At 45.2% G+C, this 18,287-nt stretch overlaps 1 protein-coding gene and 1 pseudogene across 1 annotated transcript; one reads left to right on the top strand and one right to left on the bottom strand.

Moving 5' to 3' along the window:
• Window positions 1–392: 392 nt before the first annotated feature.
• Window positions 393–6,961, top strand: LOC138812034 (sulfotransferase 2A1-like). Its single transcript, XM_069999980.1, has 6 exons — window positions 393–525; window positions 2,104–2,318; window positions 3,589–3,715; window positions 5,368–5,462; window positions 5,868–6,045; window positions 6,903–6,961. The coding sequence occupies exons 1-6, from the start codon at window positions 393–395 to the stop codon at window positions 6,959–6,961; spliced, it is 807 nt and encodes a 268-aa protein (XP_069856081.1).
• Window positions 6,962–13,018: 6,057 nt separating this feature from the next.
• Window positions 13,019–14,318, bottom strand: LOC138812025 (GRAM domain-containing protein 2B pseudogene; annotated as a pseudogene).
• Window positions 14,319–18,287: the final 3,969 nt, after the last annotated feature.

The following is an 18,287-nucleotide window of genomic DNA, read 5'->3' as shown; positions in this document are numbered from 1 at the left end:
CAAAGATCTTGGAGTGATATTAGTAGATTGAACTTAGGGTGTTGATCCAGAAGTCCAGCCCTTCCCTCCCAGCGATTTTTTCTCATATCCTACACCTCTTCACAAAATAAAGGATTGGTGTATTAAAAAAATATTTGTTAATCGTATACCCTAGCCTATTTCCTCTTGTATTTCTGGTTTTCTGCCATGAACTGTACATCAGGTGAGCACAGTTCACCCTTTGCATGATTTAACATTTGCCCAATAAAAAGCCCTGGGGACAAGTACAGGGGTTTATTTATTACCAACTCACCTTAGTTGATGATAGTCTTCACCATCCAGACTCAGCCACAACTTCCAGGGTAGCAGTGCCACTGGCCTGGGACCAAGAGCCAGACACCCAAGACTCTGCCATGGCTCAGGACTACATGTGGTACCAGGGCATTCCTTTCCCTGTTGTGGATTTCAACCCTGAACGCATAAAAGCAGTCCACGAGGAGCTGGTGCAGAAGGACGAAGACATCATCACAATGACCTACCCCAAATTAGGAGAGCAGAGGGGGCTGTGATTGCGTGGGAAAGGCCAGAGCTGTGGCCATCCTCCCAACTGTGTTCCACATAGGAATGGTGTAGTAGCTCATTATTGAAGACCTGTGGCCCTGTGGTATTGTGACAGTCTTGAGTGCAACAGCTCGCAAACAGCGCCCAGGCCCTGTTCAATCTCCAGGGTTGGCAGGACAGTTTTTAAATAGTCTTTTTGGAGGTGCTTCATAGTTCATAAAATGAAAAGGATGATTTTGAGATTACCTGGAGAAAAAGCATGATCTCAAATAGAAGAATCATGATGGGCCATAGTTAGGACCTGGAAAACTTGGGGTAAACACAAGGCACTGGCAGGCCAGGGAGCCTGTGTGAAGGGGCACGGGGAGTGGGGAGGGAGCTCTGAGGGCACACTGCAAGGGAAATGTGCTGAAAACCACAGCCAGTGGGGGCACTGCAGGATTTCAGCAACAGCTGACAGCTGCATTAAACCCAAATATCCACAGAGAAATGGCTGCACAATCCCAAACAAGTTGAGAGATCAAAGTGGAATATTATACACTGTTGAAAATGCAGACAGCTCAGGGAAGGATCCATCACATCCTTCCCAGGGGACCATGCAGAGGCAGGCAGGCACAGCAGAAAGATGGTTACAAGGTTTATTAGAGGAGCCATTTCTCCCCCAGAGAGAGAGCTCATGACCACCTCCACTATCTAGCAGCAGCAGGGGCTGGGGGTCGGAAGTGAGGTAGGTGGGAGCTCAGGTGGGTTGGGTAGAGACAGGGAGGGGCCAGCTGTAAGGCAGGAATTCCAGGGCAGGGAGCAGCTCAGAAATGGGTGGAACTGAGGACCAAAGGTGAGCATAATGCTTCCTACTTAGACCCATGCTCTACTATTATCAGAATATTTTGCCATTTGAAACCACATGAGTCAAGGCCATAGGAAAAAAAAAACTGTGTACTATTGCACTCAGATACAAGGGCCAGAACTGCCAAAGTCCTGGTGTAATAATACAATGATGGGGGTCAAGGCAGGTGGCAAGAATATCAGTATTCAGTTGACATGGACAGTGTAGACTTATTAGAGGACAAAATACTGGCATTGAGTGAGCTATGATTAAAATACACTAAACAGGGGCTAGGAAGGTGGCTCAGTTGTTAGAGTGCTTGCCTTGCATGCCTAAGGCCCTGGATTACATTCCTCAGCACCACATAAGTAAAAAGAAAAAAGCCAGAAGTGGCGTTATGGCTCAAGTGGTACAGTGCTAGCCTTGAGCTACAAGCTGAGGGAGAGCACCCAGGACCAGAGTTCAGGACCCAGGACAGGATGCAAAAATAAGTACTTAAATAAACAAACAAACAAATAACTAAATAAATAAATGAATAAAATACTCTAAACCCTACTTATCCATATCAGATTGCATGCCTGAAAAAGTTTATATCCCTAAGGTCTATGTTACATATGCTTTAACATTATATATGTGTGTGGTGCATGTATTTATATATGTGTATGTATATATATATTTGTATGTGTAATATTGTGTATTCACATAGAATTGTGTGACCTCTGCTTTTCTTTCTGCCCCAGGAACCCATTGGTTGATTGAGATTCTCTCTCTGATTCACACCAAGGGGGATCCCAACTGGGTTCGATCTGTGCCCATACACATTCGTTCCCCATGGATTGAGAATGAAAGTGGATACAAATGCACAGTGGAGAGGAAGGAGGGTCCCCCCCTCATCACCTCCCACCTCCCCATCCAACTCTTCCCCAAGTCTTTCTTCACTTCCAAGGCCAAGGTCAGTGCTCAGTGCCCAATAACTGTTCCATCAAGGCCTTTTCCTCTTAAAAATGCACATAGCCAGCAGGTCTGGCATTCTCCCTCTGTAGTTAATGGAGGACCCCAGACTCTCCTTCATGAATTCAGGGTCCTCAGACCAAACCAGAATCCAAGATGTGGACCATGGCTGTGTAATCCCTGACAGATGAACTGGATGACTAACTGAAAGACTAACCAAACTGTGTTTTAAGTGGATACCCAGGCCTCATGCAGTTGTCCCAGCTAAAATGGAGGCTGAGATCTAAGGAAAACAGCCCAAGTAGTAAAGGCCAGGTGATTCTTATCTCTGATGAGCTATCAAAAACAAAGGCAGAAATAGAGCAGCAGCTCAAGTGGTAAAGCACCAGCCTGAGCACAAAAACACAGGGACAGCACCTAGGCCCTGAGTACAACCACCAGCCATGACAAAAAGGAAAGAAAAGAAAAGAAAAAGAAAGTTCAGGTTGTGTTGTTTCAATGTCATGTGACCTGGTATCAATCATCTGACTCTGAAGGCTGTGCAGTGAATAGATCACACCAGGAGCCTTTGTCCCGCTTCACGAACCTAGGCCAAACCAGACACGATGCACAATCTTCCCTGGTGAAATGCTACCTAGATTTGTTCCTGAACACCATAGAAATGGGCGCCTGTGCTGTGAAATCTCTGTTGTTGTATCATTTCAGCTCCCTCCTTCAATGGATTCTTGTTGTTTTGTTTTTGTGCCATTCATGGGACTTGAACTCACAGCTGTCCCTGAGCTTTTGTACTCAAAGCTGTTATTCTATCGGTTTGCGCATTAGCTCCCGTTGAGGTTTTCAGGTAGTTAATTGGAGATGGGTGTCTCATGAGCTGTTCTGCCTGGGCTAGCTTCAAACTATGATCCTCAGATCTGAGCTACCTGAGTAGCTGTGGTGACAGGTGAGAGCCACCCATGCCCAGATGTTTCAATGATGTTTACAGAACAATTCATAAATCTGCAGCCAGCAAAGGCTAACCAGCATCTGTTCTCCTGTGCTTTCTACTTAAATATCCCAGATACGTTTAGGAAATGCATTGTCCCACCATTGTTTTATTTCTGGCAAAGTGATTGGATTGTAGGAACTCTGAAAAGTATTTCACAAATTAATGCACAACTAAAAGATCAACACATACTTCAATGTTGGAGCGAAAATGGCTAGAATTTCTCTAAACGCCAAGAGTACAAAAAATGATGGGAATATTGTTTAATTCTCTCCTTTCTCCCTTGAAGATGATCTATGTCATCAGAAATCCTAAGGATGTCCTTATATCTAGTTATTATTTCCAGCGTTTTACAAATCTGTCTAAGAAACCAGAGTCACTGGAACAATTTTTTGAATGGTTCTTGCAAGGATATGGTGAGTAAACAATGAAGAGAATGGAGAAGGATTTAAACCTCTTTGAGTGTCCCCTCCCTCCAAGGTCTGCTTTAAATCTCACCATCTGTGGGTCCAATGTTTCCTCATCCCAGAACTCACATTGGCTAAAGGCAGCACCAGACTTCTCCCATGAAGGAAGGCCCCAAGGTGTTTTGAGCCCCTGGAGCTTCCGTAGCCATGGAGGACCCGCCCCCTCCTGGGTGCTCTTCTCCCAGATGTTGGCTCACAGCTTCTCACTGGCTTCCCACACAACCCAACTCTACCTTCCATACATATATTTATGTTTTAAAATTGTTTTGCTGTCCGTGTCAGAGTTTCTCACTTGAAGTTAGGATCACTCTGTGTCTAGTCATGCAAAAGTACTGGGTCATTCCTCATGCTTGTAATTTTGTTACTTCTCCATGGTTCTGTCAGGGGTCCATGGCCTGAGGTGGGTATGAAGGGTGGGGGACCCCACATCTGTGCTCTATGTACCTAATCATCTGGTGTCTCAGGCCCTCTGGGTTTAGCTTCACAACCAGTAGAAGTGCTTGATGAGCTGTTTCTCCCCTGATTCAACATCTCTTACCACTTGGATCTATAGTCAGGGATGGTGGATCATGCCTACAATCTCAGCTACTCAGGAGCTGAGAGCTGAGAGTCAGAGTTGGAAGCCAACCCAGGCAGAAAGCCCTTGAGGATCTCATACCCACTCAATCATCATGATGCAGGGACTGAAGGTGTGGCTCAAGTGGTAGAGAGGAGTGTAGAAACCGAGGGACAGTGCTCTGGCCCTGATTTCAAGCAAAGATGTTTCAAGTAGAATAAAGCACACCAAGGCCTCTGCAGACTGACCTGCTGGGAGCCATGGGCAGGCATGGGAGGTGCCTCATGTGCATGTGTCACAGCTCAGACCTTGCACTCGAACTTGTGCTCAGTTGTGCAAGTGATGGATTGGGCCAACTTATATTGGAAAGCACTCAGCCTGAGTTCTGTCAGGGCCTGCGGAGATCTTTGTCCCGGTCAGATGTTTTCGTGTGGCCTTTGGTGACCTGCTTCAGATGGGGCAAAGGTTGTGCTACAGGTAAAAATTGCTTATAAATCCATGTCCTGGCTCCACAGTGCTTGTGTTTGCTCTCTTTCCCTCTCCATCTGTCTTTTCCTCTCTCTCTCCTTCCCCCTTTCTCTCTCTGCCTCCACTCCATTTCTCTCTCAGTCATGGGGCTTGAACTCTGGGCCTTGGGTGCTACTCCCCAGTTCTTTTTGGGGTGGGGCTGTGATCGTGGGGCCTGAATACTGGGCCTGGGGACTATCCCTCAGATCTTCAGCTCAAGGCTAGCCCTCTACCACTTGAGCCACAGCGCCACTTCTGGTTTTTTGGTGGTTCATTGGCAATAAGAGTCTCATGGACTTTCTTGCCCAGGCTGGTTTGAACAGTGATCTTCAAATCTCAGAATCCTAAATAGCTAGGATGACAGGCATGAGCTACCAGTACTCAGTAGTGCTCTCTCTTTGAGGCTATAAAGGGACAGGACTTATTTGTCGGTTACACCCTGGTGAAGGTGACAGCGACCAGAGCAATCAGTGCTGAGACCACCATGCAGATCGGGAATGTGCAGACTTTTCACACTGCCCCACTGTTATCCATGCAGTTCCTTACGGGTCATGGTTTGATCACGTCCGGGGCTGGATGTCCATGAGGGAAAAGGAGAATGTCCTGGTCCTCAGTTATGAGCAGATGAAAAAGGTAACAACTGATTTTCCATGCACCCCACCACGGCCCTCTCCACCCCTTCTCCCATCTCCCATGTTTCTCCAGTATCTTCTTCTCCAGTATCCTCCCCCCAGTCTCCATACCATCTTCTATGTTATCTTTCTACATCCTGTTGTGTGTTATTCCTTCCTGCATTCCTCTCATCCTCCTTTTCTTTCTTTTTTATTTTTGTTTCAAGATGGAGTCTTGAACTCAGTACCTGATGTTCTGTTTTTTGGCTGGTGCTCTACCCACTGAGTCACACCCCCAACTCCACAGGCCACCCATCCTCTCTCCTGCCAGTGCCTTCTGCTGTTTCTCTCTTCTCCTGCTCCCTCCTCCTCACTTCTGCTCTGTGTTGTCCCCTCTCATACCCGAGCCCTGTTTATCTCTCCTTAGGACACAAGGAGCATGGTAGAGAGGATCTGTGGGTTCCTGGGGAAGGCGCTGGAACCCGGAGAGCTGGACTTGGTCCTGGAGAACAGTTCCTTCCAGGCGATGAAGGAGAACAAGATGTCTAACTTCAGTAATGTTCCAGAGGAGCTTGTTACCCCCGGTTACAAAATCACCAGGAAAGGTATGGAAATGTCCCAGGGAAGGAGGTGCTGGAAGCCAGGGAAAGAAGTCTGGTCTCCAACCACACATTCCAGGCCAGGGATCAGCCAGAAACAGGCTGGCTGTTCACATCCAGCTTGTGTTAAAACAAAGTAAACTGGAAGTGGAGCTGGGGCTCACATGGTACAGTACCAAGCCTTCAGCAAAAGAAACTCATGATCACTGAGCAGGCCCAGAGTATAAGTCCTACAACAGACAAACAAGTAATGTGATAGTAAGTGGATCTGAAAAGAAAACAAAGTGTAAGTACCAGCTGGGTGTCCATGGCTCAGGCCTGTAATCCTAGCTGCCCAGGAACCTGAGATCTGAGCATCAGAGTTCAAATCCAGATGGAGTAGCATAGTCCAGGAGATTCCTTCTCTCCAGTTAACTAACAAAAAACAGAAAATGGAGTTGTGGCTCAAGTAGTAGAGCATGAGGCTTGAGCAGAAAATAACTCCCAAACAGCACCTAGGCCCTTAGTTCAAACTCTTGTATAGACACACACTTGCACACACATGCACACATGTACACACATTTAACTCTATTATATAAAATCTCTATTCAACTTCCTATTAAATAAAAATGCTATTGTGTGACTATGAGACCACATCCTGAGCTTCCTGACTCCCACACATCTGGGGAGGATGTGCTCCTCTGGTGGCAGGGGGCAGAACTTGAGAGGAGAGCACTGGACATGGAGCGTGGTTGCTGTGGAGTCCATCTCCCAGGGAGATCTATGGCCTCACCCTCGGGGCAGGAAGAGGGCAGCAGGGACAGAAGGGGACAGTGCCTTCCTGCCCTGACCCAGTCTGGTGTCATTGTTTTTCCACGGCCTAGGTATCACGGGGGACTGGAAAAACCACTTCACCCCAGCCCAGACCCAAGCCTTCGAATAAACTTTCCGGGAGAAGATGTCGGGACTTCCTCTGGAGCTGTTCTCCTGGGACTAAGCCCAGATTTAGCTCCTTGTCTGTTGGGATCCAGACCTGAGTACCCATCTTATGGAGGTGACAGGACTGGGCGGAGATCATAGCATTAGTCTGTCACTCCAATCAGGAGGTCTGACTTTGCCTGTCTCATCTTTGGTGCACTCACTAGGACGGGTGGCAGCCACATGCAGGTGAGGAACACAAAGGGACCCGTGTGTGTCCTTGCTGAAATAAATGGGGCCAAGGCATCGAGGGCTGACAAACAAGGCTTAGTGTGTGAAAGGCTGAAGTTCCTTTGGGCGGGGACAGTGGGCTCCCCATGGCAGTAGGCTGCCTGATGGTTTGCTGGATGTTCTGGTGAAGGGATTTCCCGCCCCCCCCATTGATCTTGAGTGGAACTCTGTCCCAACTTGGGACAACCTGGGATGGAGCCGGAACAGACAACAGGTCCTGGAATTGAGGTTTGGGGCACCAGGAGCCTAAAGCCTTTTGCCAGCTTCCGGTGCCCTGTGTCCATTGGACAAAGTATTTATTGAGAAGGGCACAGGGGTGTACATGTACAAAGTGAGATCACCATTTCCCTGACATCACAAGCACCAATACTACAATACAATCTTAATCACAAGCACCCATTGTGTGGTATCATCTCCCTCGAGTGATAAATATCTCCTTCATCTTAAGCAGCAGGTATAAGTGGCAAATGACTTAGAGTTCACATAGATTTTTGTCTATCCCAAAGATCCCAGAAGGTCTGATGTGGAATTAGCCTACACCCAAGAAAGAAATCTGAAGTCCTATCAATCCAGCAGGGATTGGCCTTTTCAGGAAGCTCTCAGGATTCTAAGAGTTCATGTTCAGAGGAGGCCTTCCATCTTCCCAATCCTTTCAGCTCTCACAGCCCAGCTTTTGGAGGCTCTCACAATCCCCCCTTTTCCTATGATTTCAGAAAGCATAATTCTCATTTTTGTTTGAGCTAGCATATGCTGCATGCTAGAAGATAAATATTGAAATAGACAGGAGGCTAGCCGGATAATCCATAAAATAGAGGATCTTGGACCCAGAAAAGGCAAAAAAAAAAAAAAAAACAGGAAATCTATTCTGGAAGTCCCCAGTTATCACTGAGTTTTAACTTTTCAGCTCCTGTTTGAGCTGCTCTAGCTGGTTCTGAATCCTTTGAGAATTGCCATTTATCTTAAAGCAGCTCAGTCCTTCAAACAGTTCACATCCTAAATGGTTTTTCAACAGCAAAGAATCTGTGGTGGTTCCAATGTGTCAAATTATTGTTCTTCCTTTTTCATTGATTGATTGATTGATTGATTTGTTGATTGATTTCTTGATTGATTTATCTGTCACTTGGTTGAAAATACAAGGTTGGCTGCTTCACTCTTTCTGGACACCTTCTTCAAGTCTAGGGACAGGCAGAATAAAGCTGCAGCTACAGCCCTATGTACTTAACAGTATTAAGTTATCACAATTTCATGTAAGATCTTATCTTATGCATCTCTTATTCTGATGGGTCAAATTACTAAGACAGACAGGCACCATACTCCTAACATAACAGTCCCTGATAATTTTTCTTTAGAGCGCCACCTGCCTTTCCTCCAAAAAAGAAAGACCAGCCAATGCCCACTCTTTTTCCTTGAGGCAAACAGAGTCTTGTCAGTGATGAGCAGTTGCTAAGGTCATTTCCACAGCTGAAGCATGAACACTCACAATGAACTATAAATTCAAGGTCCAAAGTTAATTCATTCTCTAAAATCTCATCTTCTTGACCACCAATTTCATACTGAGATATATTTTTACCTCTTTTAAACTGACAGCATGTCCTACTAAACTTTGTGTTAGAACATTTTGCACAGAAGAGCCTTCTTTGATACAAAAGGAAGTTTCATTCATGGTCTTTTTTTTTTTTTTGGTTTATCATAGGCCTTGAAATTTGGGGCTGGGCACTGTCCCTGAGCTATTTAGCTCAAAGCTAGCACTCTATGACTTGAGCCACAGCACCGCTTCCGGTTTTCACCACTCTCCTCCTGGGCTGGCTTTGAACTGCGATCCTCAGATCTCAGCCTCCTGAGTAGCAAGGATGACAGGCATGAACCACTGGCACCCAACCTGACTAAATATTTTAACTCCATCTTTATATCACTGGACAGGTCCCATTTCTGAGTTGTTACATATCACAGTACAAATTAAGTGCAACAGTTCACCCAGCATAAGAACCCCCCAAACAGAGGCTTATACTGAGCAGGAGGCACCAGCACTCTGAATAAGCATCAACATCATTATAAACAACGATGATGCATTCATTTCCGGGCCCTTGTCCTTTTGGCATCTCTCAGCTTCTAGAGAAAGCTTCTTCACTGGACCCCAGGTGGGAAAGGTCGCTCTTTCTCTTTCTCCCGGAGCCTTTAGTTATCCTCATCTTCTTGAAGGTTTTCTCTAGAGGTTCCTGGAGGTTGGATGCATTTTCTCTTTATTTCTGGGTTTTCATTTCAGGGTAGGTAGAAAGATGTCCGCTGAACCTGTGCACCCACAGGACTAACCACCACCCCATACTTTGACAGTTCCGGGTCTCTAGTTATTACCAATGTCATGCTTTCGGCGTATGGGTTGAGGTGAAGAAGCAATTTTTTCAGGTCTTTCCAGTTTTTCTGCTGTTGAAGTTTTGGATGGGAAAATTTTAATTTTTCAAAGTTAAGGGTATAGAATGCCATTGCTATCTGTTCTTGGGGGTTCTAGTGACCTACACCTATCTCCTCCCCTGCCCTTTTTTTTCAGTCCTGGGGCCTAAACTCAGGGCCTGGGCACTGACCTGTGCTCTTCAGCTCAAATTTAGCACTCTATCACTTCAGACACAGCGCCACTTTCAGCTTTTTCTGAGTAGTTTATTGAGGATAAGACTCTCATGGAGGGGCTGGGAAGGTGGCTCAGTGGTAGAACGCATGCCTTGCATGCTCGAGGCCCTGGGTTCGATTCCTTAGCACCACATAAGCAAAAAGAAAAAAGCCGGAAGTGGCGCTGTAGCTCAAGTGGTAGAGCACTAGCCTTGAGCTGAAGAGCTGAGGGACAGTGCCCAGGCCCAGAGTTCAGACCCCACGACCGGACCCAAAAAAAAAAAAAAAAAAAAAAGACTCTCATGGACTTTCCTGTTCAAGGCTGGCTTTAAACTGCTATCCTCAGATCTCAGCTTCTTGAGTAGCTAGGATTACAGGTGTGAACCACCAGCGCCTCACTTGAAGTGAATGTTAAGTAGTCCTAATTTTCCCTTTTCCACTTTGAAACAAATACTTTGCATAACGTTTCTTTCCAAGTCCTCATTTTAAGGCCACTCCCATTGTTAATTTGCATTTAAGTTCACACTTTTGGAACCTAGAATCACTGGGCAGCACCCAATTCTCTCCTTGCATCTGGAATTTAAAGCTGACACTTTTTTTTTCTTTAGTCTGAGTTATCTCTTAGAACACCTTTAAACTCAAATAGCATAGTTTTTCTTTACATATAGGAATCACTGTACCAAGAACCCAGACTTAATAAACTAAGGATCTCAGAACAAGCTTGTTCTTCCCAATTTGTATCTAATTGCAGAATAGCATTGAAACCAAATTACATTATACAGATTAACCCTTTTTTCTTTTTAATTCTCCTTTTAAAGGTTTTCATCTTTAATACATACCAAGAGGTAGTTTTTAGGAATACTAATCACATTGCCTATATTACTATTAGTTTTTAGTGTCTGTCTGAAAGGGAAAGACAGAAGCATCTATATGAAATTGGCATAAAGTATGAAATATTGGTATTATACTACATTACTTCTTTTTTTTTTTTTGTCGGTCGTGAGGCTTGAACTCTGGGCCTGGGCACTGTCCCTCAGCTCTTCAGCTCAAGGCGAGCGCTCTACCACTTGAGCCACAGTGCCACTTCCATACTACATTACTTTTAACCTTATTTAAATCACAGCCAATGTAGCTACATATCAACTTTACTAATAAGTTTTTTATCTTATAGATTTAAGACATACTCATACCATCAGACATTTACTTGAACCTTAAGTGGTTAGTCTTATTCATTTCTATATTTTGAAACGAACATATAAGACAAGTCTTACCTCCCAAATCCTTTTCTCAGCTCAAGGAAACTTGTTTTGGTTTTTGGTTTTGTATTTGTTTGTTTTTGTCGGTCATGGGGCCTGAACTCTGGGCCTAAGTGCTGTCCCTGAGCTCTTCAGCTCAAGGTTAGTACTCTACCACTTGAGCCACAGCACCACTTCTGGCTTTTTCTGCTTATATGGTGCGGAGGAATTGAACCCAGGATCTCATGCATGCAAGGCGAGCACTCTAGCACCTTCCCAGACCTGTTGTTTTTTTTACACCATCATGACAGATTTTAAGCATTAAAATACTAGATTATTTTGAACAGTTTCACATACACTTACACTCATACTTATGTACAAGAATTTTTTTGTTTTTTTTTTGTTTTTTTTGTTTTTCTTTGTTTTTTTGGGTTGGGTCATGGATTCTGAACTCTGGGCCTGGGCGCTGTCCCTCAGCTCTTCAGCTCAAGTTTAGTGCTCTACCACTTGAGCAACACCGCCACTTCCGGTTTCTTCTTTTTACTTATATGCCTCAGGCATGCAAGGCAAGTCTTCTACCACAGAGCCACCTTCCCAGCCCCTATGTACAGGAGTTTTTTTTTTAATAGTGTAATCCACTCTATTTAACATTCTTACTAAAACTGCATTGAGAAATTATAATACAGATATGATTTACATCAGAACATAAATAACAGCAAAAGATTGAGAAAGAGAGAGAAAAAGAGAAATGTCAGTTCTGTTTGAAGCAAGCATGTCTAGTTAGAAGTTCATTGCATTTCTGGAGACTCATGGCTAATTTGTAAAGAACCACATGGGCCTTTTTTGTTTGTTTGTTTGTTTGTTTGTTTTTGTTTCTGAGAGAAAATGCGATTTTAATTAGGGCTTAAATTCATATACATTATGCACTGTTATTTTTCAAAGAGGAAAGAGACAATCAGCTCATTAGGTATGAAATGATTTTTAAAAAGGTTTTGCTAAAATTCTGTGTAGAAAAATAACTCAGTGTTACATCCTTGGTTTGTCAGTTGAGAATGGAGAGGTGAGCCTCACTTCTGTCCATGATTGTGTTCTTGTCCAGGCCTCAGGAGTCACACAAGGCCCCTGAGCACTTCCCCTGGGACTGTAACACAGGTCACATTTGGCACATATTGTAAATTTCTTTTGACTTTCATATTCATAAATTCAGGAAGCCTTTTTGGGAATAGGAAGGTTGAGGCTACCTTAAAAAAAAAAAAAGCTGGCTCATTCATAGCAGTGCTAGGTTGGTTGACAATGTAGATGTGAGATCAAGGGACTCACTCAGGGAAACTGACTGTTGGCTAGAGGGCATCTGAAATGGTCACTGTGGCTTGATTCTCACTGGGGCCGGGAAGACTTGTTCTTGGAGGCTGCCTCGGCCTAGGATTTTATTGCTGGTGAACTTGGTTATCCAACTTCTAGCCATTCAGTCCAGAATGGTGGGTATCAGAAATGGGTCTCCTGAGATGAAAGTGAAAATGTATAAGCAGCACTGAGTTCTGTATGCTGGCATATTGCCCAATAGTCTCCACATGGGCCTTGTGGGTCAACATATATCCCTTAGTCTGAAGGCTGGTGATTTAGAGATGGAGGGAGAGAGGAGGAGAGGAAGGGTTAAAAAGGTGTGAAGTGGAGTGTTCATTGACAGTCAAGATAATCTGGAACTACAGGCATTCCACAGTGTCCTCCTGGCCCCTCCTGAGGCCTCCCGAGATGGGTCTGTTTTCTTACACAGCAGCAGCAACAGGAACAGCAAACGATTCCCCTTCTCCCTTTTCCTGAGCTGGAGCTCTTCAAGGGCAAACACAAACAAGCTGATTCTCATCCGCTTGTGCCTCCGACCAGTACGGGCGCTCAATAAGAACCCCTCGCCAGCACCTTCTTCAGGGGAAACTGAGGTATTACGTTGCCCCAGCGGGTCTGGTTGGTCAGTCACCATTCTCTAGCAGCTTTTGAAAGTTGTTTTGAATCTTTTCTGGTTTCACTGTGTTGGCTGTGAGCTCTTGGCAGAGGACCTCCACGTTTAACTGTACTTCAGACCCCAGGCCCAATGAGACCGTCTGTTCAGTACTGTGGGTGTCCACAGTGGATGTCAGGGACCCCAGCTGCTCCTCCAGAGTGTTAATTCTGTATCTCATGTAGAAAGTGGAGATGATAAATGCACACACAACAATTGCATAGAATATAAGAATATGCTGAACACCTGGACATTTCTCAGACTTGACATTAGGTGAGATTCCAAATGTTTCTAACTGACCATGTGTGGGAAGGTTCTTGGCTTTACCATCAGGCACTCTGTTCAAATGGGTGTCGGCCCGAGGTGGTTTTGCCTCCACTTTGGTGGCATTCAGAACTGTCTGGGATTGTGTCACGTGGAAGTCTCGGGAGTTCTCTGATTACAGAGTCTGAGAACCTGAACTGCTGTATCCTTCCGTGTCCTGCCTTCTTTGTTCAACCACTCCATTGAGGTCTGAGAATTCATCATTGAAGTCCAGAGGCAAAGATGAAGGGCGGTCTTCCCGGAAGCTGTTTTCAGGAGAAGATGGATTGGGACTGTTACCAACACTCGAATTGTCTAAGTGTCCACACACAGATCTGAGCAGTTTGTATGTGGAATCTCTGGAGAGTAACAGATGAATATGTACCTGTCTGTGACTGTTGTTATGATCAGAGCATTTGGCACCAGAAGAGCAGTTTTGGTTTTCTTTATTAGGGTACTGAAAAAGCTGGAATAGTGACCTTAGTGTCTTTTCCAAAGACCTTGGAATGAAAACAAATCCAGTTCTCTGATACAAAGAGCTTTCCTTGGCACAGTATTTCTTTCTGTAGAGCGCATGTAACACTGTGTCTCAGAGGCTCCTCGGTTGGGACTTCAAGGAACAACTTGTGAAACTGCATGTTTGCCTTGTACTGGTTGGAAGATGAAGATTTTTTCCTTTCAGTCTTCGGGACATTTCTGCTTTCTGTTTTGCATCCGTTCTTGTCACCTGACACAGATGCACCCTCAAAACTGGATTTTGACCGCAGGCAGATGCTCTTTTTCTGGTCTGGAGATTCAGCTTCCGTGGATGAGGCAGGCGACTGGACTGTGGGGACCTGCACACTTTCTTTCTGTCCTCCATACCATTCTCAGCCTCGGAGTGAGGCTTTGCTCTCCCTCTTCCCGAGCACCTTCGCAGGCTTCATGTTGTCCACTTCTTGCTGTAGTTCAGTCATCAGGGATCAGGGCCGCGTCTGCACACCTAGAGTCCTCGTCGGTGGGCTGCCAGCCTCCAGGGCTCAGGCACCTGGCTGCCCCGCACCTCGCCTGGCCTTGCCGCGCCCCCGCAGCGCCCTCCACGCGCACCATCGCCGGCCGCCCCCGCGCACGCTGTACAGGAGTTTTAATGCTCAATTAGATTATAAAAATGAAAGTTGGCAATGAGAAGTACAAGTTGTCACGTCAAAAACGAGCTTTACAACGTTAGGTGTGGGGGGCGAGGGGGGAGGATTGGGGGGGAAGATTGGGTGGGGGGGTGGGGCGTAGGCTGGGAAGGGATGTGAAGGATAAACAAAGGAGGAGGCTGCAATGCTTGATAAGAAATGAATGCATTATCCTGCCCATGTAATTGTAACCGCGCTGTACAGTATGTTAACAAAATATAAAAATTAAAATTAAAAAAAAAGAAAGTTGGCCATGTGCCTGGGGCTCACACCTGTAATCCTATATACTCAGGAGGCTGACACTGAAGATCCAGGTTCAAAGCCAGCCCAGGCAGGAAAGTCCATGAGCCGCTTATCTCCAATTAAAAACCAGGAAACTGGAAGTGACACAGTGGCTAGCCGTGAGCTGAAGAGCTAAGGGTCAATGCTCAGTCCCAAAATTCTTTTGGAATTCCAATGGCAAAGTGACATTATTTTGTCCAATATGATAAAACTGTGTGGTCAGTCTTAGACAAACAGCACAAAGCAAACTATGAGGCAAAATACAAACACAACAAACAACATTTTTCACAGCTATTTGAGAACTAGATGACAAAGAGCAGAAAATGTTTAGACAACTTTGTTAGCATGGCATATTAGTATACAAATGGATCTTTGAACAATTTCTTTTTATGTATCCCATTTTTTTCACATCTAAAACATTTTTTTTTTTTGGGTCCGGTCATGGGGCCTGAACTCTGGGCCTGGGTGCTGTCCTCAGCTCTTCAGCTCAAGGCTAGCGCTCTATCACTTGAGCCACAGCACCACTTCCGGCTTTTTTTTTCTTTTTGCTTATATGGTGCTGAGGAATCGAACCCAGGGCCTCAGGCATGCAAGGCAAGCGCTCTACCATTGAGCCACCTTCCCAGCCCTCATCTAAAACATTTTAAGATGTTTCATGGTGGGTGCCATTATGGCTGCAGCTGAGAGGCCAATGTCATTACAGACTTCAATATGATTTGTAACATCGCTGTTTGCAGCCTTGATGGAGTGTAAAGCCTCTGGACACTAAGTTAGCATCCTTCAATGGTATATATTAGGAGAAGTTAGTCTCTTAACTCAGTTTGCAGTTACAGTTTTATGAAGATTATCTTTAACCGGGCTCTGAAATCAACCAAAGGTTCCAGGCCTCCTTGCCTGCTATGTACAGAGGTGATAGCTATTTATCCTGGCTGGGTTACATCTTCCCTGTTCTGATACCTGATCAATCACTTCATTTTGGCCCAGTACCTGTAGGACCACTCCCCATCTGGTAAGCTTGTCCTCCTCAATTACAATGGTAGAGTAGACATGTTGATTTTTTTTTTTTTTTGGTCAGTCCTGGGGCTTGAACTCTGGGCCAAGGCACTGTCCCTTATATCTTCAACTCAAGGCTAGCGCTCTAACACTTGAGCCACAGCGCCGCTTCTGACTTTTTCTGCTTATGTGATCCTGAGGAATTGAACCCAGGGCCTCATGCATACAAGGCAAGCACCCTACCACTAAGCCACCTTCCCAGCCCCAAGAATGTCTATGGTGGTTTTTTTGTTTGTGTGTTTGTTGTTCTTTTTGTCAATCGTGGGGACGTGTTGATTTTTCAAAGCCTGGAGATGAGCTTCCTCACTCACTACATTTCAAATTGTAGCTATTGACTGGGCTTTAGGCAGGCTTTGGTGACGTTTGACCAGTCAGGAGTGGAAGAGAGATTGCCTCTCAGGGGACCCCATCACACCTGAGAGGGTGCGATGACATCACAGCCTAGGTCTCACGAGGTCACAGCCCAGGCATTGGGTGGATATGTGAGTGAACACCATCCCCGTAATGCCCTGCGATTCATTCATGTCCTGTGGGTTCCTGACTACTGGGTCTGGCACAAAAATGTCAGAGAAATTTAAGTATGGGAATGCATCAAACCCTATGTTATTCAAATGTTTGCTGGTCCTGAGACTTGAACTCAGGGCCTGGGCACTGTCCCTCAGTTTTTCGCTCAAGGCTCACACTCTACCACCCGACCAGAGCTCCACTTCCAGTCCTCTGCCTTGGAACCTCCGGGCCTGTAGCCCCCATTCCCTCCTGCTGTCTACAAAATAGGGACCAAAAAGTAGCTCCGTTATTGAAGACCTGTGCTTAACACGGTAGAGCACCAAGAAATTAAACCCAAATATCCACAGAGAAATGGCTACATCATCCAAACCAGGTTAAGAGATCAAAATAGAATATTACTCAGTGTTGAAAATGCAGACAATTCAGACCCATGGCAAGCACATAACACAAGACTGGCATTAACAAAAACCTGAACATTACCTTACTCATGTAACTGTAACCTCCCTGTCCAGTATCTTTACAATAAAATTAAATTAAAATAAATTGGCACTGGGTAGTTGGCTCAGTGGTAGAGTGCTTGCCTCATATGAGTGAGGCCCTGGATTCAAATCCTTGGCATCACATAAACAGAAAAAGCCGGCCGTGGTCCTATGACTCAAGTGGTAGAGTGCTAGCCTTTAGCAAAAGAAGCTCAGGATTAGCACCTTGACCCAGAGTTCAAGCCCAGGACTTGAAGAGAAAAAAAAAAGCCAGGCCCCAGTGACACACACCTGTAATCCCAGCTAATTCGGAAGTAAGGATCAAAGTTGGAAGCCAGCCCAGGCAGCAAAGCCCAAGAGACTCATCTACAACAAGACAAAAAGTGGAGCTGTGGCTAAAATGGTAGAGCACTAATCTTAAGCACAAAAACACAGGGACAGTGCTCAGGACCTGAGTTCAAGCCACAGGAAAAAAAAAATGGATTCATCCTCCAGAGAGAACAACCCAATTCCCAGGTACAGCCTACACCAGGCCAACCCCAAAGAGTTCCCAGTGCAATGCTACCTAGATTTCATCGCTCCTGAACATCATAGACATGGGTTCCTGGGGGTTGGGAAGGTGGCGCAGTGGTAGAGCATTTGCCTCACATTGATGAGACCCTGGGTTCGCTTCCTTAGCACCACATAAACAGAAAGGGCAGGAAGTGGTGCTGTGGATCAAGTGGTAGAGCGCTTGCCTTGAGCTAAAAAACTGAGAGACCCAGGGTCAGTTCAACCCCCTTGAACAACTACAAAAAAAAGGGAAACAAGGAAGGAAGGAAGGAAGGAGAGAAATCAGTTTCTGTGGTATGTACAAACACACACACACACCATCCCCATAAAGTTACAGAATTATTTGTTGTTTCTCAAATCTGCAAGGTCAGGATAAAGAAAAAAAGTCTGAGAAACTGTCCCTGCATCCAGGGGCCTAAGGAATCTTGGAGACCCATGACCTGAGGGATCATGGCTGACATCCTGGAGTGGAGAGAGATCCTAGGGGAAACAGAGGAAATTGGAAGGACAATGCATTGAGGAATCTTGGCAAAGATCTTGGAGTGATATTAGTAGATTGAACTTGGGGTGTTGATCCAGAAGTCCGGCACTTCCCTCTCCACGATTTTTTCTGATATCTACACCTCTTCTCAAAATAATGAATTAGTGCATTAAAAAATATTAGGTAATCTTATACCCTAGCCTATTTCCTCTTGTATTTCTAGTTTTCTGCCTTGAACTGAGGAACAGATGAGCACAGTTCACCCTATGCATGATTTCACAGTTGCCCAATAAAAATCCCTGGGGACAATCACAGGGTTTTTTATCATCAATTAATCTTAGTTAATGATTGTCTTCACCATCCAGACTCTGTCACCACTTCCACAGTGGCAGTGGCAGTGGCCTGGGA

Source organism: Dipodomys merriami, unplaced genomic scaffold (genome assembly GCF_024711535.1).
Source record: "Dipodomys merriami isolate MVZ:Mamm:240054 unplaced genomic scaffold, mDipMer1.0.p SCAF_106, whole genome shotgun sequence".
NCBI lineage: Eukaryota > Metazoa > Chordata > Mammalia > Rodentia > Heteromyidae > Dipodomys > Dipodomys merriami.
The sequence above is the reverse complement of the archived record's forward strand: the minus strand, read 5'-3'. Positions and strand labels throughout refer to the sequence as shown.

Excerpts from the sequence above, each read along its gene's own strand:
- LOC138812034 (XM_069999980.1), top strand. The coding sequence starts at position 393 with ATGGCTCAGGACTACATGTGGTACCAGGGCATTCCTTTCCCTGTTGTG. Across the intron at positions 2,319-3,588 it reads TCTTCACTTCCAAGGCCAAG|ATGATCTATGTCATCAGAAA; the intron begins GTCAGTGCTCAG and ends TCTCCCTTGAAG. Across the intron at positions 3,716-5,367 it reads ATGGTTCTTGCAAGGATATG|TTCCTTACGGGTCATGGTTT; the intron begins GTGAGTAAACAA and ends TTATCCATGCAG.